General features: G+C 33.5%; 2 protein-coding genes across 2 annotated transcripts; both read right to left on the bottom strand.

Moving 5' to 3' along the window:
* Positions 1-997: 997 nt before the first annotated feature.
* Positions 998-4,109, bottom strand: LOC136806599 (uncharacterized). Its single transcript, XM_067063191.1, has 3 exons — positions 3,176-4,109; positions 1,087-1,440; positions 998-1,003 (listed from the first exon to the last, which is right to left on the bottom strand). The coding sequence occupies exons 1-3, from the start codon at positions 3,839-3,841 to the stop codon at positions 998-1,000; spliced, it is 1,026 nt and encodes a 341-aa protein (XP_066919292.1). The 5' UTR covers positions 3,842-4,109.
* Positions 4,110-7,263: 3,154 nt separating this feature from the next.
* Positions 7,264-24,057, bottom strand: LOC136806556 (arf-GAP with coiled-coil, ANK repeat and PH domain-containing protein 2-like). The gene is made up of 30 exons (XM_067063142.1): positions 23,967-24,057; positions 23,601-23,658; positions 22,385-22,443; positions 21,908-22,022; positions 21,544-21,602; positions 21,129-21,191; positions 20,381-20,438; positions 19,908-19,973; positions 19,596-19,640; positions 19,195-19,290; positions 18,787-18,861; positions 17,689-17,738; positions 17,496-17,558; positions 17,029-17,086; positions 16,593-16,690; positions 16,116-16,176; positions 15,704-15,742; positions 15,475-15,518; positions 15,046-15,107; positions 14,671-14,734; positions 14,048-14,117; positions 13,302-13,393; positions 12,691-12,973; positions 12,409-12,469; positions 12,002-12,069; positions 11,521-11,630; positions 10,853-10,913; positions 10,134-10,183; positions 9,431-9,486; positions 7,264-8,471 (listed from the first exon to the last, which is right to left on the bottom strand). Exons 1-30 carry the CDS (start codon positions 24,017-24,019, stop codon positions 8,395-8,397), a joined length of 2,214 nt encoding a protein of 737 aa, XP_066919243.1. The 5' UTR covers positions 24,020-24,057; the 3' UTR covers positions 7,264-8,394.

Genomic DNA, 24,057 nt, shown 5'->3' with positions numbered 1-24,057 from the left:
TTTTGAAAAATGGGCAAATTTGGGCCAAAAAACGGCTAAAAAAAGGGTTTTTTGGACTTTGTGAAATATTGGATCATTATTTTTTTTCTGATTTTTTACATGAAAATATGTAAAAGATGGCTCGAGCAGATTTTTGTGAAAAAAGAATTTTTCAGCTCAAAAAACGCATCTTTATTTGTAAGAATCACTATTAATAAGCATGCACCAATGTTATTAGCCAAATTACTCAATTTTTTAATTAGATGGATGTTTTTTTTTTGCTCACGAAGTCTTGAATATGAAAGAATATTTCAAGAGCATGAAATTTTGGTTTCTAAACGTTTTTTTATAAGAAACAAACGACTAATTTTAATAGATCGTTACTATTTGTGTTCTGAATGATTGTTTAACGGTCATGCTCACGTAGATATCAATTATATTTGTTAAATGCATAACCAGGTAGGTCCATGAAAGTATCACTTGTTTAAGAAACTAGTTTTACCAAGTAGCCTCGATGTTTCTTAAGAAATCGGCCTTTTGAGCCTTAAATGTTTCTTACATGTTTCTAAACTTTTTGACATAATCAGCCTATTTTTCATGCAAAGAAAAAAAAAATTGTTTTGATTGGAAGGTTCTTAGAAAAAACGAATTGAAAAATGTTATTTTCTCATTCTCAGTCTCAGCATGTTTCTTAGTTTTTAGGCATTCTGAGCCTCGTGTTTCTTAAAAGTGTTTTCCTTAAAAAAAAAACGTGTAGTAATAGGTCCGAAATGAGCATATCTCTTTGCACACTGATATAGAATTGTAATGTTTAAAATCTGACGGACTCAAATCTTTTAGAAGAATTTTTTGGGGGTAAAATTGGGTGAGAAACTGCCTAAAAATAGGATTGTTTTGGAATTTGTGCACAATCGTTTCATTACTTTTTTGCTACACAATGATGCAAAATGGTAATCCTTAAAATGTGACTTTTCGGATTTTTTTTCGAAATAAAATTGCTTCATGAGATGGTGTTGAGTTATCTCTACAAGAAAAGAATTATTTGATGTTATGTCCAAAACTTAAAAGATTTGCAAAAAAATTACCTTGTATTAAACCCTAAAATACCCGAAAGCAAGCGTAATTACATCCTTGTGGATACATGGATTCACTAAGTTGACCTTGGCAAAGGGAACAAACGCTCTCCTTAGATTCAAATACAAGTCTTTCTTGTTCTGGAACAACCATCTGGTCACTTAAACGAACAACATTTGGTGGAATATTGTAAGGAATTGTGTTTGACATCAATTTTTTGACAGTGCTGTCATAGTGTGGTGTTTCAGATGCACCAGTTTTATTTTCATTTTCCACTTCTTTCTTGTCATGGTCTGTTTCTTCAACTTTGGCATCATAAATTCCTTCACAAATTTGTCTGGCAAGAATGACTAAATGAAGATGCACGCATACCTTCTTTCCACTAACCTAAGTGAGAAAAAACATTTACTTTGTGTAATGTAGAGAAATGTTTTTAAGAGACTACTCTTCATCAAAAAGGGATCATTTTTTGCAACATGATTTAGTATTACCTTATAACCTACCTTAGGTGGATTAATTTTGACGTGGATTTAATTTGGGCGATTGATGATAAAATGGGTAAAGTTACTGTAAAATATACTAAAAAGTCATTTTTCACATAATATTCTTTTTTTTTTTATTTGGAGGGGATTTAATTTACAGAGTGATCTGTTTCTAAAGTTTTTGGCTTGGATTTACCAAATTCACCAAATTTAATCCCGCTAAAATTTATCCACTTAAGGTAGTTGAATGTGTGTCTCACACAGGGCTCAACTTCAGTAGCTTTAAATTATTCATAGTCCTAATTATAGCAAACTAGTGCCGCCACAGTCGCAAAAATCAAATTTGTGTTCAATTAGGTTTGATAATTTTTTTAATCGAACTTAGATTGTTCGATGGAGTTTGATTGTTCCATTGCATGGCTCCGACTGGGGTTCTAGGTCCCCCGCCAAATTTAGGTCCCCCCAGCCTGATAAAATTTTAGGTCCCAGTATAGGGGGAAAATTTTATGGCATTCACAAAGCTCTATTTACATGTGTGTGCACTTTTAGAGAATGCAATGTCTTCATTTTTGCATTTTAAGGATCAGATCACACTTTGCATGAAAACATAAAGGTTTAGAGAAATTAAAAACCAACAGTAAAGAAAAATATTTAGGAAGTGTTATTTAGCCCCCAGAGTTACATAAACTAATGCAGGTTCCCCCCCAAGATAGAGCTCGCCCGCTTGTCGGGAAAAGCAAGCAGCTCCCACCTCTTATATGGCAAATTTTAGGTGTAGCTCCCCGGGGGGGGGCATGTCATTGGTTTGACAAGTTTGATTAATCGAGTTTGGCATACACATTTAAAAAAAAAACACACGAAACATAAGGCTCACAATGCCTAAAATCTAAGAAACATTTAAGAAACCGCTGAGGCTGAGAATGAGAAAATAACATTATTTAATTCGGTTTTTATAAGAACCTTCCAATCAACACAAATGTTTTCTTTTCTTTGCATGAAAAATAGGCTGATTATGTCAAAAAGTTTAAAAACATGTAAGAAACATTTAAGGATCAAAAGGCTGATTTCTTTAGAAACATTGAGACTGCTTGGTAAAACTAGTTTCTCAAAAAAAAAATATTTCCATATCCCCTATTTCCCTAAACACTGAAAACAAAAGTAAAATTAGCCCGCGCTCAAAATTCTGTAATCTTGATAAATGAGTTTTTAGTCTTAATCAATTGTTGTAAAGGTCATCTGGTCATACACGTTGTTTTTTTTATTAGAACACTTAAAATTTGGCTGAGCCTGGATGTGCTTATTTTTTTAGCAATTTTCAGTCTTAAATGAGTTCTTAATTTTACTAATAATTTTTACTCTAAATCGACAATATCATGCAAAATAAAGAGCATATAAAATTAGTACAATTTGGACAATATTTGACTATCGATTTTAGAAAATCCATGCCTAAGTTGGGTTAAAACTGCTTGAAAAGAAGAAAAATTGTAGTTTCTTGTCATTTTTTTCCAAACTGAGGCTGGGCATGTTCTTACGATGTTCTTAATTTTTCAACGAATTTCAGCCTAAACGTTCTTATTAACTGGGTTCTAATAAAAAAAAAAACGTGTATAAAAACATGTATTTTGAAATATTTCACTTACTGTCTTTGTATGATTAGACTTCTTTTTTGGCCTTTTGCATTCATTTACCAAACACTTCAAATGTGAATCTTTGGTACGTTTATTTGTGACTTCCATCACATGGCTGAAACCCATTTCTGCAGTGGTAGTCACTGTTGACTTGACAGCATATGACTTGTGAGATACTTTAGATACAGTGGGTCCGAGTGATGTTGAATTTTGGACAGAAATCATTTCTTCCGCCAAAGAAATATCTGGGGTAAAAGATCTGATTTTATCTTCAGAAAATGATACCTGATACACAGGGTTGATTGCATCTTTCTCAATATGTTTGCAAGTGAATTTCATTTGAGAAATTTTTGATTGTTCATTTGATGACTTGCAAGGACCTGCATAGCAAATTTTATTGTCCTGCTGCACATAAACAAAGCTTCTGTCATCATTTGGAGTCAATTTAACCGACCGAAATGAAGAAGTTTGCGTATTGTAAATCTCTACACTTGCTGGACATGATGGATTCTTCAATTTCTCGACAAAAGAACCACCGATTTCATGTCCGCAACCACAAAGTTTTGGTTTCTTTCTGTTTGTGTATTCCTTGTGACAAACATCACAAGCCCCCTTTCCTCGTTTACTGCCAATAGCTTTGGATGACAAAAGTGCTGAAGATGAGGAAGAAGCAGCCATTTCAAATAAACACAAAAAAATTCAAAGTATTCCAGCAACAGCGTATAATATCAGTATCAGAGTTTTTCCAGTTAAACGAGTCCTTAGTCCAAAGCAGTGTCCAGCAACAAGTAATATCAGTATCAGAGTTTTTCCAGTTAAACGAGTCCTTAGTCCAAAGCAGTGTCCAGCAACGAGTAATATCAGTATCAGAGTATTTCCAGTTAAACGAGTCCTTAGTCCAAAGCAGTGTCCAGCAACGAGTAATATCAGTATCAGAGTATTTCCAGTTAAAACGAGTCCTTAGTCCAAAGCAGTGTCCAGCAACGAGTAATATCAGTATCAGAGTATTTCCAGTTAAACGAGTCCTTAGTCCAAAGCAGTGTCCAGCAACGAGTAATATCAGTATCAGAGTATTTCCAGTTAAACGAGTCCTTAGTCCAAAGCAGTGTCCAGCAACGAGTTATATCAGTATCAGAGTATTTCCAGTTAAACGAGTCCTTTGTCCAAAGCAGTGTCCAGCAACGTATAATCAGTAAATAGAGTATAAAATTCAATACATGTTTTTTTTTTTATAAGCATAACGCTTATAAGCATATGAAGGCTCAGATTTGCAGAATTCCTAAGCATAACATGAGCATATATGCCAGCCTAAAATATTTTTCAAGTGGTCATTTTATCTGTTTAAAATAAAGTTTGGTAGAGTTCAAGTAAAAAATAAGACATTCCACGGCTAGCTACATTCCACTGCTCTTAAAATCTGAGCAAATTTTTACAAAATTTTTGAAATTTCATTAAAAACTTGGCTCGGGGTGAATCATTAGCGTGATTCTTAAGCATATAATAAGCATAAAATATGCCTGGATGCTTTGAGAACTTAAGCATACATGAGCCCAACCAAGGGGCATACACTTGCTTATAAAAAAAAAAACATGTAAGGCTTCTAGAAGATATTACAAACGCACGTGTGAGATGTTGAAAAAAATTTACTTGTGTTTTTGTGTTTTTCTGGCTTTCGCGGTGGAAACAAAAGGGTAATAAAATACAGACCAATCTTTGAGACTTGTTTTATTTCTTAGAACAATAATTTCGAAATTTACATCCAATTAAAATCAGATAATAATTTTAAAACAATCATATTTTATTTATTAGGAAAAATAAAAATAATTAAAGCATTTTTTTAGGAGTCTTCTATTCATATTCGAGTCCTTGTTTTCATACATTGTAACACGAGGAAACATACAGCCATATTTTTTTCGGTTTATATTTCCGCGCGTAGAAAAGAAAAAGCCGCGCGGGACTATTCGGTAAAATACACACGAAAAAAAAGTTAGCCGATGTTGTAAAAACTCCAGCTCATCCGGAAAATACTGCCATATTACAGCAAAATGGGTTGTAAAATGTATATGAATGAATTAAAGAATATATGAGTTTCATTTTCATTAAAATATTTTCAAAGTAATAAAATTATTTTAACTGTTATAATATTTTAAGTAAGTAGTCTAGAAAATAAACAGAAAATAATTCATACAAATTGCACAATTATTTGAACTATATACAAAATGTCGAAAAAATTAACTGAAAACCTTACTCATTTGCAAAATATGAAATTTTACTTTTACAGACAAAATTACCAAATTTTCTACGTAAGCAGAAAAAATATTTTCCTTTAAAATTTTACATTTTTTAAGTAAATCAAATCAATAAAATGTAAAAATATAATTTTTGTTAACTAAAATTCCAAAGAATTTTTAGTTATTTTCAAATCAGAATAGAAAGATTTAAGTCACTCCAACTTAATTGTAGCGGGGTATATAATTTTATTAAAATCTGAATAGAATTATTTAAAATTCTACTTTTTTATGTATTTGGCTAAAAATCTTTGCATCTGAGGGTTCAAATTTAGCGAATAAATTCCATTTCGATTCATTAAAATTATCCACAAAAATCCGAACTTCGAATGAATGTTATTAAAAAATAATTATAATAAACTATTTACAGTTAATAATATATGTTTTCAAATTCAGTCAAGTGAAAAAGAAACTGACCAAGAAAAAATTTTATGTGCATTTACGAATTGTTGTGCAGAAATAAATCAACTAGTTACTAGGCTATCAAGGACCTTGCTCAATATCCCAGTCTAGATTTTACTTTATATATGTTACCTGTTTTTTAGTTCTTTACATTAGCAGTAAAGTCGTTAATTTAGCTTGAAAGCTGCAATTTAAAATGATGTAACACCTCATCTTTAACGTTTTTCTAAGGCTAATTTGGGCTGCTCGATTTTGGCCATAAAAAAATCCAGTCTCATCTTCAGAGATAGTTAAGAAAAGTTATACCACTTTTAAGCCAATAAACTAAGCCTTCCTTTAACCAAAATTTATAAATCTTATAAAGAAACGTGCAGTCATTAAAATTGCATTGGTCAATCCCAACCACCGGGTGAGCTTAGAGTGGGGGGTGTACAAGCCTTGAGCGAGAAGGAAATCTGGTAACCCACTCCGAACGGACCACTACATACACAGTCCACTTGACAGTAAGATAGCAACGGAGACAGTTTTGATATAACAAATACTTGTGGTTCAAAAGTATGGATATAAAGTGAATGGGGAAATCGCCATAGACTGTAAACTTGAACATTGAAATCTCTTCATAAGAAAAGTTTTGGTATTCAAACTGAACATTCTTGCTTCATAGACATTCTACTATCATTCATCCGAGCTCCTCTAAGCATATAGCTGTTAACAAAATTTTGCATTCCCTTTATGTCAAAAAGCCTCGACTTTTAGTTAGTTTCATAATCAGAGCTTATCGGAAAAATATGCTTATAAAAAACTTTGTCATTCATATCATATTGATATGAATTATTTACTTTGACAAAAAAATTATTGTTCCGGTTTTTCCCTTTGCTTAATTAGTAACAGGGTCGCTCAGAATTTCCCAATGTCATTAAAATCACAAAAAGGTCAAGGTTTTGAGGTAACGGCATAAGATAATTACAGAATGACAAAAACGTAAGTGAGCAGGTTACAATATTAATACACGGGTTTCGAATTAAATCTGGCGCGAGAGAAAAAATCAAGTAAATAAAAGGAGCGATAAGGGGAAATGCCGTTTGTTTTCATAATGACCCATAAAGTCTGTCAAAATGGAAAAATGAGCTAAAATTGCTTGATACACGGCCAATTTTCGTTCTGTTTACTTGTAGTCTAGCAAGCTAGACGACTAATTTATACATAGTAGAAATAAAGCAAAAAGTAATGAATGGAACAATTATAGTCGTCTAGAAACCTTTGTGCACTAACTCCAAACAAAAGAAAAGTGTCAATATTGCAATTATAATCTTTTCCTGCTCAAAATAATTCTTCAGAAAAAAGAATATGTGTGGATTTGTGTATTGAAAGTTTTTCATTTTGAGTTGATTTCGTTTTGAGAGTTTGTTGTTGCTTGATAAATTGTTTTCTCGCTACGCAAGTTTCTGCGTAGCTAGCCCCTGTATCTATAAGGCTCGAACACCGGATTCTTCCAGTCGTTTATACAAACTAAATCCCGTATTATTATTATTAGTATTGGTATTATTAGTATTACACGCATTATAAACGACTCCAGTCTAGTTTACTTGATATTTTTCGTGCAAATTTACATGGGATCAAAGCTAAAGCTAAGCAAAAATTTAATTCGAAACCCGTGTATTACCTTTATTACACAAATAGTGAATTTCTTGTACTAAGGTGATCAGGGAAATTTTCATAGATGTAGATTTTGTACAGTTGAGTCTCCATAACTCGAACACACGCGCGTGGAACACACACTTGTTCGAGTTAAGGAGATATTCGAGTTATAGAGGTTCAGGTTATGGAGACTTCACCGTATATCATAATAATCATTTCCATTCGGGAAAATCCGTTTTGAGGAAAAGAAATCACTGCTCACTGGCTAATCTAATCTTGACGAAAATATTTCAAACCGGTTCCAAAAAGGTCACAAAAAATTCATATCTAGTCTACGAAAAAAAAATACATACATCAGGGGACAAAACAGTAATACCTATATAACATGCCCTTCATACTATAATATATAATGTGTAGTGTAACATCAAATTTTATAACATAAAACATTATGTCTAAAAAAAAAGAATGCATATAAAAAGATTGGAACTTGTTACCTTTTGTTAAAAAACTTTCAATTTTCTAATTACTGTATGAAAGTATTCTAAATTAATATACTACTTGAAAAATATAAAAATAAATTGTTGTTGCAAAATTATATTATCACTATATAATATCATAAAACTATTACAGAATAATGTAATATCATATTTATAGAACAAGATTAAAACTGTAGGATAAGTCGTAAGCCAATGTTCGTTTTCAAAGATCAAACTAATAAAGCGTTCTTGATACATAGATGATCAAAAATCATGTCTTAGTTTGGGCGAACCAAACCCCTAATAACCTCAAATGCTTCGTACCCAAGGAGACCAAAGCGGAGATTCTGGACCAAGGAGATACAAGTATTAGACTGCACAATGGTAAAATATGGTAAAACAACTTACGAAATCACAAACGCCATTACTAAATGTACGTTTGCCGTTCATGCTTTACAGCTCTGTTTGAAAAGTCTTTGAATACTTCCGTCACAGTTTCATCGCCTGGGTAGAAGAAACAAAAAATACTAACGATGCAGCGGGGAAACGAAAACACCCATAAATACACAGGTCCAAAAAAAATATGTTTGTAAGTGTATTGTAGAAAGTAAACAACGTGGATTTTAAGATCGATTTTCGAACAGAACTAGAAATTATCGAACAGAACTAGAATTTATCGAACAGAACTAGAATTTATCGAACAGAACTAGAATTTATCGAACAGAACTAGAATTTATCGAACAGAACTAGAATTTATCGAACAGAACTAGAATTTATCGAACAGAACTAGAATTTATCGAACAGAACTAGAATTTATCGAACAGAACTAGAATTCATCGACCCTTTGATTTTTCCACCTCAACCAAAAAGACTAAGTAAGATTACGCCTTTTGACCTTTGACCTCATCGGTTTTTACCAAACCAACGTCAAAAATCATCCTCTGGATTTTTACTCTCTAATGAACCCTTTGGTACATTGGTTCAACTAACCTAAGGTTGATATAATTCCTCAAAGGATTAAACAAAATAGAAAATCCTATCGGTTTTCGCCAACCCAACCAGAAACCCTTTGCTGGGGATTTTTCTATCAACCCTGGGTTGTCATACTTCTTCAAAAATTGAGCAAAAAAAATCCTATCGGCTTTCGCCAACCAAACCAGAAACCTTTTGCTGGAGATTTTTCTATCAACCCTGGCTTGTCATACTTCTTCAAAAATTGAGCAAAAAAAATCCTATCGGTTTTCGCCAACCAAACCAGAAACCCTGTCCTGGAGATTTTTCTCTCAACCCTGGGTTGTCATACTTCTTCAAAAATTGAGCAAAAAAAAATTCTATCGGTTTTAACAAATAAACCACAAATCTTTTGCTGGAGTTTTTTCTCTCTAAGTAAAGACCACCGTGACAAATCATCCCACCCTAGGTTGTCAAAATTCATCTCAAATTAAACGAAATTTTCGCTTTACCTCCCATCGTAATATCGGTTTCTTTAATTTCTTCATGTAGGCGTGCCAAACGTATCCTAAAACAGAAGACAGAAATGTAAAGATAGAGTTAAAAAAAAATATTTTCAAAGTATTCAAAACCGTTTTCGGGGTGCAGGTATTTCAGATTATTTGACTCATTTACCAGATCTGCAGATCAGTTCAAGTTTCAATGTTGAAAATGGTTAATAAAACGATGAAAATCTAGATTTCCCTCAACCACGCAAGAAAATCAAGAATGCATTTTCTAAAAAGCAGTCGCATATCCTACGTTGTTTTTGACAGTACACTTTTTTTTGTAAGAACCAGTAAAATTTCTCTGAGGCTCCACTGTTCTTATTTTTTTTGACACTTTGAGCCTCAAATTTGTTCTTATTCTGTTCTTATTTATAGGGTTAATTGAGATATTTTAGGCGTTCTACCCAATTTTTATTACTTTAACCCCTATAAATTGCTTGAAATTGAGTAATTTCAGGCTCAGCATTGTTCTTAAATTGTTCTTATTTTTTGGCGATTTTGAGACTCATTATTCTTATAAAAAAAGTGTAATAAAAGAATAAAGACGCTTTTTTACCTATAAGAAAACCAGCCTCACATTTAAGCTCTCATAACAATAGAAATTTTAAAGAACAATCTCAGGTTCAACAAAAATTTACTAGTTTTTATATAAAAGCGTGCAACTTACAGCGTAACAATATCAGCATGTGTATTTTGTAGTGCTATTGTGAGTGCATCCTAAAAATTAAACGAATGAATGGACAAATGAATAGAAGATATGATATTTCTAAAGAAATTTCCCTAAAAATTACACGAATGTTAACAGTCTTTTCACCCCGGCTTTTCACCGAAATAGACAAAAAGGTATCCTGTAGTCAGATATACTTTGTATGAGGTAAAAGAAAGAAGAGAAGAAGTGGACCCTCCGATATCATTCCTATCTTTAAAGAAGGGTGTCGAAATTATATAACGGACCAGACCCTATCCCGGGATAGTTTCCTACCCCTAGATAGGGAAATCACAGCGCTTACCAGACATTGCACTCTGTGCTCGCGACGCATCAGAGCCGTGCTGTATCGATGATGATACTCGCATAGTACGGGAGAACCTTGCGTTCTCGCAGGTACTGAACATATGAGTACCTTCACCACACCACATTCAATGCCCAGCATATCTCCCCATACTCTTGTATCAGAGTGATGGTACCCTATTCCCCTCACATGGTATGGGTTCACCCGGGCCAAGGTACATTCACTTGTCAAGTGAATCGCAGCACCGAGTGGGAATCGAACCTCCCGCACGGAAGTCGAGGCCGATGACCACTACACTACTGTGTCTTCAATGAGGTAAAAAGAATCTATATAAATCTCGCAATACTTTTTCAACAAAAATAATCTTTCAAATTACCTGATTTTCCTTATCCTTTAGTTTTTGATCTGCATCTCGTTTTAAGAACAAACAAGTATGTCTAGAAAAGGACGCAAAAATGGAATACGGTTAAGAGTTGGAAAATACTGGCATACAGTGTTTGGAGTCTGCAAATGAGTTGCGAATTTTTTTTTATTCGACCGAAGTAAAAGTTTATGGTTAAAGGTCCGGAGATAAAATAATAAAGGAATGACCGATGACAGTGTTACTGAAGCCAACTTTGATGAAACTGAACATAATGTCTATGGAGTTCAACTTAAAGACAGAAACATTGCCTCCAAAAACGAAAAATTCAACCCACGTTGTCATGTGAGGTAATCATTCACGCTCGTCCATTTGTAAACGGAGGTAAAACGTGCAATTTGTGTTCAAAGATAATTTTTTCATGGTATAGAAAGGAGGCGCGCTTGTTATCCTGACAAAGCAAAATTAACAAAAGAATTCCTCAAAGTTTGTGCTCAATGATAAATTGAGAAGTTTCATATCATTAACTCAAAACAAAAGATCTTTAAATAAACGAACAGAACTGAGATCCACGTTTAGGCACACCAATAAACATAATGGAATTCCTAGTTAGAATGGATGGATTCTCGTCCAAATTTGCAGACCCACCAGTAGGACATATAATTGCCTAATATAACTCTTACCCAGTACTGCCGTGCATGGCAGCATAATGAAGTGCACTTCTACCAAAATTGTCTTGTGCGTTGACTTGAGCTCCATTTTGTAATAAATATTCACTTGCAGATACTGAACCCTGTAAAATTTGTAACATGTAATCAATTCTTATGAGTCACTCTGATACACTGTACCGTCGAGACACTTTAAGACACTTAAAACTAACAATGCAACTTCCGACTGCTGAGAATACTTCTAAGCATTAACAAAACTAAAATTTCGCACCGTCGAGTCGAACATTGAATAGCACACTGGGCAACGATGAGATTTTTCAGGAAATTACAAGAAGGAGAAGATTTCAGAGATTTATAAAAATCAGCTTTGACCTTTGTGCTTACTGGTCCGGCAAATAATTTCTAGATGGGTTTAAAATACAACTTTCTAATAAAGAAATGACATGGGAAAGCAAAATATTCTAGTCTGGGAGACGAAGACTTCAAGTTTATTTACCGTGATGACGGATTGATGAAGAGCTGTTTTATTGTCCGCTTTTTCATTGACCCAATTGACGTCCGCACCTAAAACAAGAACGCATACAACAAATTCAAAATTAAATGCTGTAAAAGTACGGAGAAACGTTTAGCAATTTCATTTACACCGAGAAATGATTTTAACAAGGAATAACATTTGCAATGCAACTTGGATATCGAGGTGTAACTACATCATCGTTTCACAAACGAATTGAGAGTGCATGAACGGATGAAATTTTAAGGGCTTCCACATTTTCTGCTATTCTTGTTGATTTATTGAGCTGAATGGTAGTTTTAGCCAACCTCGCTGAAAACATTGATTAACTTAGGTATTATCATTCCTCTCAGACTAAATATTACTTTACAAAGACTAAGAAAAAAACATACCATTAGAAAAGGCCATAACCATCATAGAAAGGTTTTTGCTCTTTGCGGACTCGAATAACGACTGAAATTGAAAATGCTAAAGCTATAGTACATCTGGCTAGAAAATATATGTATGATCTATTTAACAGTCGTGTATTAAACAAACCAAAAATAATAAAGGTATGATTTGCTTTGATGATAATGCCTAATTAGAATTCACGATATTATGCACTATGGTCTCTCAATGAAAAGTCGAAAAGATACCACTAAAACCTAAAATATTACATTACAAAGACCACTCACCGCGTCTGGTCCTAAACAATTATCATTTTCGTCATCTGAGTCAATTGAGTCGACGGACGATACTGATCCGTGTTTCTCCGCGCGGCCGCTTATCGTTTCCATATCTATGACGTCTACGCGGTCAGAAGAATATTTACGTAATACGCCATCCGTGCCTCGTTTCAAGACGTCGCGACGTGCTAGTTTGGAGGATTTTGATGCGGTAGACGACGAGGTGTTCGGCATACGGTAGACGAATTTTTTATCGACGTATTTTGCTTTAATCCAGTCTTCTCGGTCTTTCCTGAAATGATTTTAGAACTGCGTTTGAATTTGTAATTCCAGCTACAACAACGCGAAAATGTTTTTTTAAGCCAACAAAATCACGTGTATTGGTTGTGTTAAACACGTCGAATGTAATTTTAAGACAAGCGAGTTCTCGTAAAGATTTTGCAAAAAAAGATTTCACGGCATGGGCTAGGAAAATTCGCCAACAGTAAGCATTTCGCGGAGATCCATCATAGCTAGGGATTAATGAGCAAGCAAATTGCAGCTTTTTCATTTTTAAGCCATGAAGTAAGCGCATCGAAAAAGGCGATGCAACACTCAAACTACGCTTTTAGCGGTCTTACCGAGGGCTCTGAGGAGTAGGTTTCTGCCATCCGTTGGGTATAGAGGCTTCGTAAACACCATTTATCACTTCATTACCAAGCTCTAACATCAACTACAACAAAATAATAAAAATGATACAAATTCAAATCAAAAAAATGGCGTGGTAACAAGAAAGAGTAACAAGAAAGAGTAAAAAGTAATGAGAAATCCTATTGCCGTAGAGCGAAGTATGTGAGAATCCAAGCTCCAATTAGCTGATACTAGACGTCACCCGCTTTTTTTTACTTAATTAACGTCTATTCCACTTTGCGACTTTTTCGAATGTTTTGAGCCCGGGTTTTCGGGCTCTAAACATTCGATTTTTTGACGCCACTTTAAACTTACGAAGCTCTTGCAGTAGCGAAAATATCGAGTTTGCATCATTGAATTCGTCAAAGTGGAACTCACTAAGAAACGAGATGAAAAATCCCGGTTTTTAGTGAGGTGCTCAGTAAGCTCCAATAGGGGGCATTTTAGTTTTAAGAACGCCGAGAGTTACAAGCCATGGATAGGTTTCTCAATCCCGGCCAGGCAAAACCTTTGATTGGAGTTTTTTCTGTAGAACTGTAATGGTAGCAATACTCAAAATGAGTGAAAAAATATAGAAAATTAGATCAAATTATAAATTCACCCGCATCGAATAGTGCTACCATCCCCGATCAAAGATGGGGGATATAGCTAAGTTCAGGGTATAATAAAGGTCAAGTGTTTAAGACATTGAACTTACATTTATTGACTCCGTATCCCAATCATCAAGAGTAATTGAACGAACTTTCGAAATGTGTACGCCGAGACTCCTACGAAATGAGAAGATTTTTTGTTCTATATACTGTTATTTAAAAACGAGCGTGTATGTTTTTATTCAGGACAGTGTGACCGTAGTCGAAAAGTAGAGATCATTTACTTACAAGTGTGCACCAAGTTTTTAAGAGAAAGACGTAAGGCTTAAACATATGTTGGTTTGCCGACAGGCGCTTCCTCGAAACCCGCCGACCCAAAAAGATTTAATGCCATTTTTAAAGCTTTTTTTCTGCAAAATCCCAAGCCTTCAAATCAAAACCTTTATCTTATCCGTCCCATTCAATCTAAAGCATAAGAATCGTAAAATTGCGAAAAGTCCCTTCTAGTTCGTCGTCCATTATCCTTTCATGATTGCCTAAATATAAACAGACTGACGTTTTAAAAATCTTATAGATATTCAAAATAAAGATATTTCCCGATCGACCGAGCCACCACTTCCAAAATTTAGGGTCGGGCGACGACGAACCAACATTTCTTTTAACTCCAGCCTAAGTGTATACTCGCAAACTGGAAATCAGCCTTTATGTATTACTAGTTTAAAATACATACCTGTGTATTCCAGAGCAGACAATGCAAAATGCGATACCAAGATTTATGCTCGCCCACTTTGGATCTTTAAAGAAGTCAAAAGAAGAAATTTATAAAATCGGAGGAAAAACGTTACCAAAGTTTGCTAGGTTTGTTTATACGTGTAGTTCATTGTAAATAAAATAGGTTTTAGTGTGATAATATAATGCTTGAACTATACAATATTATCGTTAGAATTAAATAGAACTTTCGATTACCTACTCTTTCAACAGAATGAGAAAATTTTGAAAAAAATCATTGTCGTAAAGTTAATCTTATTTCAAATGCAGCCCAACAAAAAAACTCCCGATCCCATATACAGACGTAATGGATGTTGTATGTCAGTAGAAAACTTACTACTTTCCCCACAGTCAGCACATTCGTTGTTCCCTGGTAACTCTCGTATCTGTGTCAACAAACTGTAAGCGAAATAAAGTAACAAATTATTGCAAAATTATTGACCTTGTGGAGAAAAGCCGATATCTCTTCAAGGAGAAACCTCATAAAACACACACTTTTGATAATCCATGTCTTTTTACAATTCGAATAAATTCATCGAGTTCGCATTAAGGATAGTCAAATGAAACTTTTGTTGTATTTTTTCAAAATTGCAAATGATCCAATGTTTGTAAACACATACAAATCAAAAGAATATTAAAGAGTAAATAATTTGAATATAGTCTCGTGAAAGCTTTGCTGGATTTTTTTCAAATTGCAAATGATCCAATGTTTGTAAATAGTACATGCAAATCAGAAGGATAACCAGCAGAAGTAGAATAATCTTACTATTGAGGGTGTAACTTTTCAAAAGAATCATCTGGAAGATCATCCTATAATACCGATATAAGAAAATTGAACAGTCTTGAATAAAAAACTGTTTAAAATAATGTTGAAACAATAAGGGATGAATATCTCTGACAAACACTATAGAACAAAGACGAATAAAAAGAAACCGTCTCTGAAAACCTGAAATTTTTGAGGATGCGGAAAATAAAAAAAATTATATAAAACTTACGTTAGTTTCCGGGTCATTCAACGCACGCGCAATAGCCATCTGAAAGTAAAAAGAATCATTTATTTTCAGGCTATTTTTTTACTGAAGGAATCTATAAAGAACCTCTTGGAACACAAGGATTACCAAAATTTTAAGAGCAAGTTTTTTTAATGCTCTATGGACTCTAAAACACCCGATCTCTTAGGAAATTGCACAAAATATACATAAAATGGCGAAATTAAGAACATTTCAAGAACATTCTTAGGATTAGAACTCAAAATGTTAAGAACACCCGAAGATTTTTAAAAATGATAAAGATTGGTACAGCTTCCAAGTTTATTTTTGTTCGAAAATTGTAAGGAAAACGCTCAACCTATTGAAAAGAAATACCGGATCCAAGCATAAGATAATATCATAAAATAAATCATAATACCTGCATAACGTTCATCCAATGATCTTTTGTCTTTTCGTTATCTGCTTGTAAATACCAACACCTGTAAGAGGGTAAGAATTAAAATGAGGAGAGAAAGAAGGGTAGTAGAGGCCTCGTGGTTTAGGCTTCGGAATCTCCGTCGCAAAGTAGAGGCTAGGGACCCATCGCAAGGTTGAGGCTAGGGACCCATTGCAAGGTTGAGGCTAGGGACCCATCGCAAGGTTGTGGCTAGGGACACCACACGAGTTATCGTGCAAAGCTCATAAAAATATTTTAAACGTTGAATTATAATTTCGGACAAGAAAAACGTAACATGATGTTTCCTTTTCATATATTGCTACCATTTGATAAGTGGAAAGACCTAAACCATGTAGAGAACTACTAAATCGGGGACTACTAAATAATTGTGTGTTAATCAATTTAAGGTGAGGTTCAGCTACATTTAAGTGCATTTAAATACAGGATTTTTGGACTTACTTGGTAGGGCAAACAACAGAAAACGTGAACCTCCGATCAACATCTACTGCATTTTTCACCGTCGACAACCTCAAGTCCACCATCTCGGTTATACCCTCCTGAAAATATGATGAGAATAATGAATTCTGAATAACAAAGGATTGATAAAATACATATAGGAAATTCGCAAATAAAAGTAAGCACTACATTTCGATTTGCTTTCCAAGCAAGGCCAGAATACCATATTACCTCGCATCGGTGCGTTTATTATTTTTTTGGTTTTCAGGAAAGGCGCTTAAAGGTAGAGGAGTTTATTCGAAGTAATACGGTACCCATTTGTTGTTGGGACCATAATTTGATAAAAGTAAAAAAAACTTTGAGTCACATCAAAATTCATATCCCTACAATAGTTTCATCTTTGACAACATTTGCATCGATGATCGGAGAGTAAGTTTACCTTTTTAGCCGAACGATGAGTGTAATATAATTTATTATTCTGAATAACGAACCAGCGTCTGAAAAAAAGAAACATAAACGAGTTGGGAAATCTTTCTTAATTTAAGCATGTCTCATAAGACATAAAGCGTCGTTTTATTACAGCAATAAGCTTCCATCAAGGATGTTAATCGGGTGTTCCATCAAATATCCATTTTTATGTGGGGTGGACGAAAAAACAAATTCTCGAAAATAAAGATTAGTGCACACTTAAAGCGAATGGACTTGAGGTTCCTGGAATGTTAAATGTTTTTATTTCACCCCTGGAAAAATGGAAAAATGACAAAACTTCCTTAGATCACCTCCTGCTGGGAATTCTTCTTAAAATACTCCTGGGAATGTTCGTTCAAATAAAATGGCCCATCGCAATCCAACCATTCAATATATTTTATTGCGGGACAGATCAAATTCAAAAGAAATACTACTTACTTATTCCATGATTTGAAAGTATTGCTTGCCCTCTTGAATAAATATCCTTCCATAATGACCAGACTAAAAAAAAACAAAGAGAAGCATGTCAACAACTAATGAATTTCACTAAAAAAGCCAGTTGCATTGACCTAGCATATTTACCAAGACCTTTGAATGTAAAATAACTAAAGTAAAATTTTCGCTGACTTACTTTCTACTCCTTGGTAGCGATTGATTCAAAATGTTTTCAAATTCATTATTCTAGTAAAGAAATTGAAATAAAACTTATCAGTCATCAGTCTTAATAATACCAAGAGCGAAAGCGATGCGAAATGGATGCACCAAAAAGTTAAAATTTTGACTTTTGAGAAGTAGTTACTGGAAGAAGAATGTGTTGCCGTTGGAAGAGGTGATTGTGAAAAATATTGATGGTAGACTACATTCGCAAACTGATGTTTCCTGCCCCCTTTTCTTCAGGGGGATGGTTTCCTCTGAAAAAATCGAAGAAAGTTGGGAAACCAAAATTTTTCTCACAAAGAGGTTGGGTAGCAAGAAAGGGAAAGGTCGATATAATAGCAGCTATTCTAAGATCACAATAAAATAAGAATATAAAAGTTCTTTGACCAAACATCCATTAGATATAGTCTAGTGGTGAGTATGTTTGTATCATTTGGTGCCTAACGAAAGAATTAAACTTTTTCTGAAAGAGTTTTCAATGGAATGAGATACCATCTATGAGTTTAGGGATCAGCATTTTCAAGGACTCGGGGATACCGAGAATTAGACCTTTTCATAAATTACGTCACGAGCAACGCTTACCTCGTTTTCAAAATATTGCTATGGTGATTGATTCCCAGAGAAGTTCACAAAAATTTGATTCTATACATAAAAGCAACACTTAAAATTTCAAGGGATTTAATCACCTTCGGTAATGAATGGTTTCAAAACGAGGTAGTCGTTGCACTCGAAATGGTTTATGAAAAGGCCTATGTGGGGGGTTTTTAAGTAAAATTATAGATTGAGGCGAAAATAAAAAAAATGTAGTGTCTCCGGAAACCGACCGGGTGAAAAATAATAATTTTCTGACCCAGCCGCAGACTTCGTTAGTAGTTGATACATTAGTATTCAGGGCTTGCTTCATACTGCTTGTACATAAAAGTTATCTTTAAAGTTCTATTTCAATGATCTTAAGTTATTCAAAAATAGCAAAAAAAGTTTTTTCCAGCCGGCCGCACGATAGCTTTTTTCCTTGACCCGCATTCCGGAAACACTTCATCTTTCTATTTTCGCCCAACTTGAATTTCTTTACTTTTTGGATGACAAGTGAGTGTCTTTCTTCCATCTCCTTTTGGTCAACCAAAAAGTCGGAATGTAACAGCTCAAGCTAAAGAAAGAAAGCAAATCTTTAATGACTTTGTAGCTCTTTTTAATATGAGCGTTTTTTATAAAAAGTGTCTCAGGTGAAAGCTCTATCCGTTGTGTGTTTGGCTCATTATGCTAATGTTCAAATTGAGGACCCCCTCTTTATTAATTTGTGAAAAAAAAAATCAGCTGTCGAGAGAAAAGCCAAATTTTAGTGGATATATACCTTAAAGTTTCCAAAATACAATCCTGACCCCTGCCAATTAACTCATTTTTCCTATGCACTTCAAGACTAAGTTATTTGAATATTGTATTGGAAATCACCTTTTCATATCATCAAAAATTAGGAATTTACCTGTCGTGAAATATCTGTTCGGTAGTCTTCAAAATTCAATAAAACTTCATGACCTTGCTTGTGGTACATGTAAAATCCATTTATAAACATCACTATCTGTAAAGCATAGATGAATATTATTAAAAAACATTGTGAGCCTAAAAAAGGCTGTTTAGGTTAATACGCTGACATGTGAATTGAAAAAAAAGCTTTACCCACATTCCAAAAATAGGCATTGCATTTTTACAAAAAGATTTAAATCCAAGCGACTAAAGTCTTGAATATCTGTTCTAGCAGTTGATGTATTTTCATTAAATTTCTCAACAGATAACTACTTTCAATTATTCCACTGTTATTTTATGCCTAAATCGAGGAAACAGAATATAGTGGTACTACACAAAGGAATTTTTGTCAATTTTTACCTGACTAAGAATGTGAAACCTCTTTTTCGATTCCAGACTGTTCAGCTGAAAACAAATTGTAAAGAAAATATTAGAACAAACTTTATAATTAAAAACCTAAAAAATTTAGAATAAGGAGTGCGGCGTAACCTCATGCTCATTTTTGACTGAATACCACCATTAGGGACCTAGGAGCACTGCAACCCATGCACTATTCCATAGCACTCATAGAGGCGGTTCAATCAGGCATTGACAATTTCTTGGAATTGCCCAATAACAGTGCTTAGCATTATTTTGTGATTGTTAGAATTGGGTTTTGACAAAAAAGCTTACTAGAAAACAATAGTCAAGTGCAGTGTGATGAAATCCAGATTTGGTTGCGATTAAAACATTTTCAGCCTAAAAAAATTGAGGAACAATAAAATACAATGTGAAATGTGTTAACTATAATTCAAAGTGTATATGCAAAATTGCTTCAGTTTTTATACTAGGAAATAGAAAACACGGGTATTGTGGCAAAGTGAAACAAAAATATATTGCTTTTCAGTCAAACTAAATTTATGGGAAAGTATCTGTAAAATATATATTTTCCAAAAATCAAATAGTTAAAAACATAACCTAAAAAGTTTCATGCACAGACGTTTAATCATCAACTAAATAAAACAAAAAAGCATTGCTATTGTAAACTGGTCCTGTGGGTGAACAAACTAAGGTACGAGGTTTGAGAATTTTAAGAGTAATAAAGAGATAATTCAAACCAGTTCAAACTAGTACATTTGATACAAGGGGTCTGATAATTTTCTTACCTCTTCTGCATCGCTTCGTTTACAGTTTTTCAGAAGTTGACTGTTCTTAACCAAAGCACTAGTAAAAGAATCAAAAGCAATTTCCAGCATACATCTTGATTGAAATTCTGAAAATCGTAACTCATAACTAAGCCTACCCTAAAAACCCAATATTGTAGTAAAGCAAGGAAAACTTTATTTCAATGTAAAAATGAACTAGTAATAAATAGTTTGTTCATAAAGAAAAGCATGAGTAAGCCTAATAGAAGCATAGTCGTTTATAAAAAACCCTGGTCTGGAAGGCTTTTTCTTTCTATTGTTAACAGAGCTTTCGTATTTAAATAAATTTGTTTCGCATAGTTTTTGATCATGTAACTCAAAAATAAACCAATTCCCAATAGTCAAAAATGGTATATCATGATAAAAAAGTATGCAAATTACAGCTTGCCCTTTATTTACAACAAAAGAAAATTTGACAATATAGATAAAACAGTACATTACCAGACAAGGGTTTTTAATATGACTATGATAGAAGTCACAAAAACTAGGTAGAAGCGAAGTAAATGTTAATTAGTAAGTTGGTCTAATGTCGACATCCCTCCTCTAATTTCGACACCCTTTATTAGAGATGGGAAGGTAGGAAGGTCAGAATCACTGGTAGACAAAAGATTTTTTCCTCCCTAATCGCTAAGCAAGGAAAAAAAGTTTCCATCAGCGATTCCGACCTTCACATTATTATCCGATAAGGTCTATTACACTGAAAGCTTACCTATCAAGGTCATCACTTATCTTGTCAAAATATTTCTTTGATTCCTTGACCTTTTTGATGTCACTAAAATGGAGAATTTAAATTGTTTTCAGTAAAAGTCAATGTCTAAAAGTTTCTTGGTAAAAGCAACCCTCTAAAAAGATTTTTATGAAAATATTCAATATAAAACTTTCTGTTTTAGATAAAAGATACCTTAATTGTCAAGCTAGACCTTGCATCCTGAGGTATGTCCAGAGGGACATTAAACAGAGCGCTTAGATGAGATTTCAACACATTTATTACAATTTCTAGTCCGCACATTTTTTAATGTACCAGCAGCAAACAGTAGGCCTCTGTCTTATATTATTATTCGTATTTCTGTGCGAAAATAAAATGCGCAAAAATCATTTAATCAAAGTAGTGAAATCTTTCTTACTCTTTGACAAAATGGTGCATACTATTGGTAATTGATTTTTGTGTTTGCTCTAGAAAAACCTTTAAAACAAGAAATGGAAGATGTTTTTAGCTATGGAGACGTCTAAGTTTCTCAATTTGTTGTTATATCTTGTCCATTAATTTAAAGAATGACGTGCCTGCTGCACTGATATCAACTTAAGTACTTTTTCCATCTATTGAAAAACCCAATTGAACTAGTGTGCAAATTTAAACCAAGACCATTTTTTGAATTCTCAAAGTTGGGATATAGACAGACAGACAGACGGAGATAAAATCAAATTCAAGCTGAGATAGAGATGTGGACTGATTATAAACGTGACGGAGTAGTAAATCACTTAACCTACCATTAAAAAGCTCTGCAAATCTCCCAAAACTGTATTGATCTTTATAAGTGATTTTGACACAAATGGGTCGGATGGGAATTGTGCTGACATGGAGTCAAAACTTGCAACCAGGGATCTAGGTTCAACAAGAGAATATTAATCTAACAAAGAGACAACAAGAATAGGATAGGTCCTATAGGATTTTTAAATTGTAAATAAACTAGAACTAGAAAAAGTTTTTGCTAATTTCTTGTTGCAAAAAGTAAATCCAGACAATCTATTATTATTGTTTTACTTAAAAAAAAAATTAACGAACAAAAAAGTTATGAGCTGTTTTTATTCTCCATTGCTTATTATTTTTAACTTCAGTGCAAAAAAAAATTAAAAAAAAAACTTTTTTCTAGACAAGTTTTTCTTGTGATAAAGTTATTTTTTCAGTAGATACCAAGCTTTCCAATACAAAAGAAATCTAAAAAGGACCCTAGCTAAAATGTGTACCCAATATTCTGGCCGAATACTTTTCCAGATTCAACAACATGATTTGAAATTTTGACAAGCTAAAAGAAAGAAGAAACCACAATAAGTGAAATAAAGTATAATCAAAAGAAATAGTATGGTTGATCTTTTAGTAAACCGTAAACTTACAGCTAGGAAGAAAAATTATTATTATAGAAGTATATTTCGCAGGTCTATTGACCTCTATGAAACAATCTCATTTAAATTTACAGTTTATCAATAACGGTCTTTTTACATATTTTCTTTATAATATTACCTTATTACATGAAAATAAATATGGAAGTATTTAACAGCCTTGAAATTAACACGCAAAAAATTAACACAAATTTTATTTGCTTCCAGTGGTCAAAGCAGTTTTTTTCTGTGAGACGGAAAATTTTTTGATAGAGATAATTTGGTATACAGTGACACCTGCAGGCCCCACCATGGTTGGGGCCGAGGGTCAGAAAATTTTCAGATTTTTTAACCCCTAGATTGGCTAAAAAGGCACTAAGATTTATTAATTAAAACAACTCAGAATGTTCTTAAAATGCCTATCATACAGCGAAAATATACATCTATCTAAAATAGGTTGAAAAATAAAAATATATGAACGTCCTACTATGTATATACAAGGTATATACAAAACATGCTTGAAATCCAATTTTTAAAACTTTGATGGAATTATTCTAGAGAATAAAATCACTATTTCTCGCTAAATAACCATTTCTGACTGAGATGGAAAACTTTGACAACAATTTCTGTGAGACGGAAATCCGTCTGAGACGGAAGAACTTTGATCACTGTTCAAGGACACCACGGCTGGTTTTAATTAAGGGGGTTTTTATTAACACGAAATTTTTCAATTCGTGTTAAATACTTCCATATTCATTTTTATGTAATAAATACGCAAGGCCTGAAAAAATTGTAAAAAATAAGAAGTGGCAAGTTGCAAGTATTAGGTTAAAAAAAGTGGCTTTTCTACTAGAAGTCTTATAAGTCTCATATTGTATATTTTATTTAGAAGTATATTTTTTGAGTATCAAAACTTGGTACACACCATCCAGTCTATCAAAAAGCCTCAAGTGGAACTCGCGTTGAAACTTTTGATTAGAATTATGTACTGTTATGCTGATTCTTTCAGAGAGAACTATAAAGTGCGAAAGTTTAAATGAAGAAATCTTGATTGATGACTTCTGTTCAAAGAAGAACAAAATACCTTTTCCAGATGATGCTCTAAATTATGCAATGTATTTTCCCTATCTTCTAAATCAGCCCTATGAAAGAAATTGCAATAAAAGTAAAATGTTTGATAATAAGTTTCTTTTATGAAAACGAATATTATATTCCCTGTTTCAAGGTCAAAAAACCCCCTTCTCACGGACCCAGTAGGATTTTTTCAGCCAGTGGGGAAAAATAACGGACTGAAACTCGATGGTGATTGATATTTTCATATTTTTTATGGCTGGGGACTTAAATTCTTTTGTTTTCAAGTCAGAAAATTCATTGGGGATGGGGTGAGGATTGGTTTATTCGATTATTATGTTTTTCATTTCTTTCTTTTTAAAGTAAAAAAAAAGTTAACCTGAATTTTGGTGAGTCCTTCAAACACTCGTGAAAATCTAGCAAAGGTACCATTGCTTTGTAACTATAATTATTGGTATATATTTATTCTA

This window comes from Clytia hemisphaerica, unplaced genomic scaffold (genome assembly GCF_902728285.1).
Source record: "Clytia hemisphaerica strain Z4C2 unplaced genomic scaffold, Clytia hemisphaerica genome assembly, whole genome shotgun sequence".
NCBI classification, from domain to species: Eukaryota; Metazoa; Cnidaria; class Hydrozoa; order Leptothecata; family Clytiidae; genus Clytia; species Clytia hemisphaerica.
This window is presented reverse-complemented; position numbering and strand designations above follow the sequence as displayed.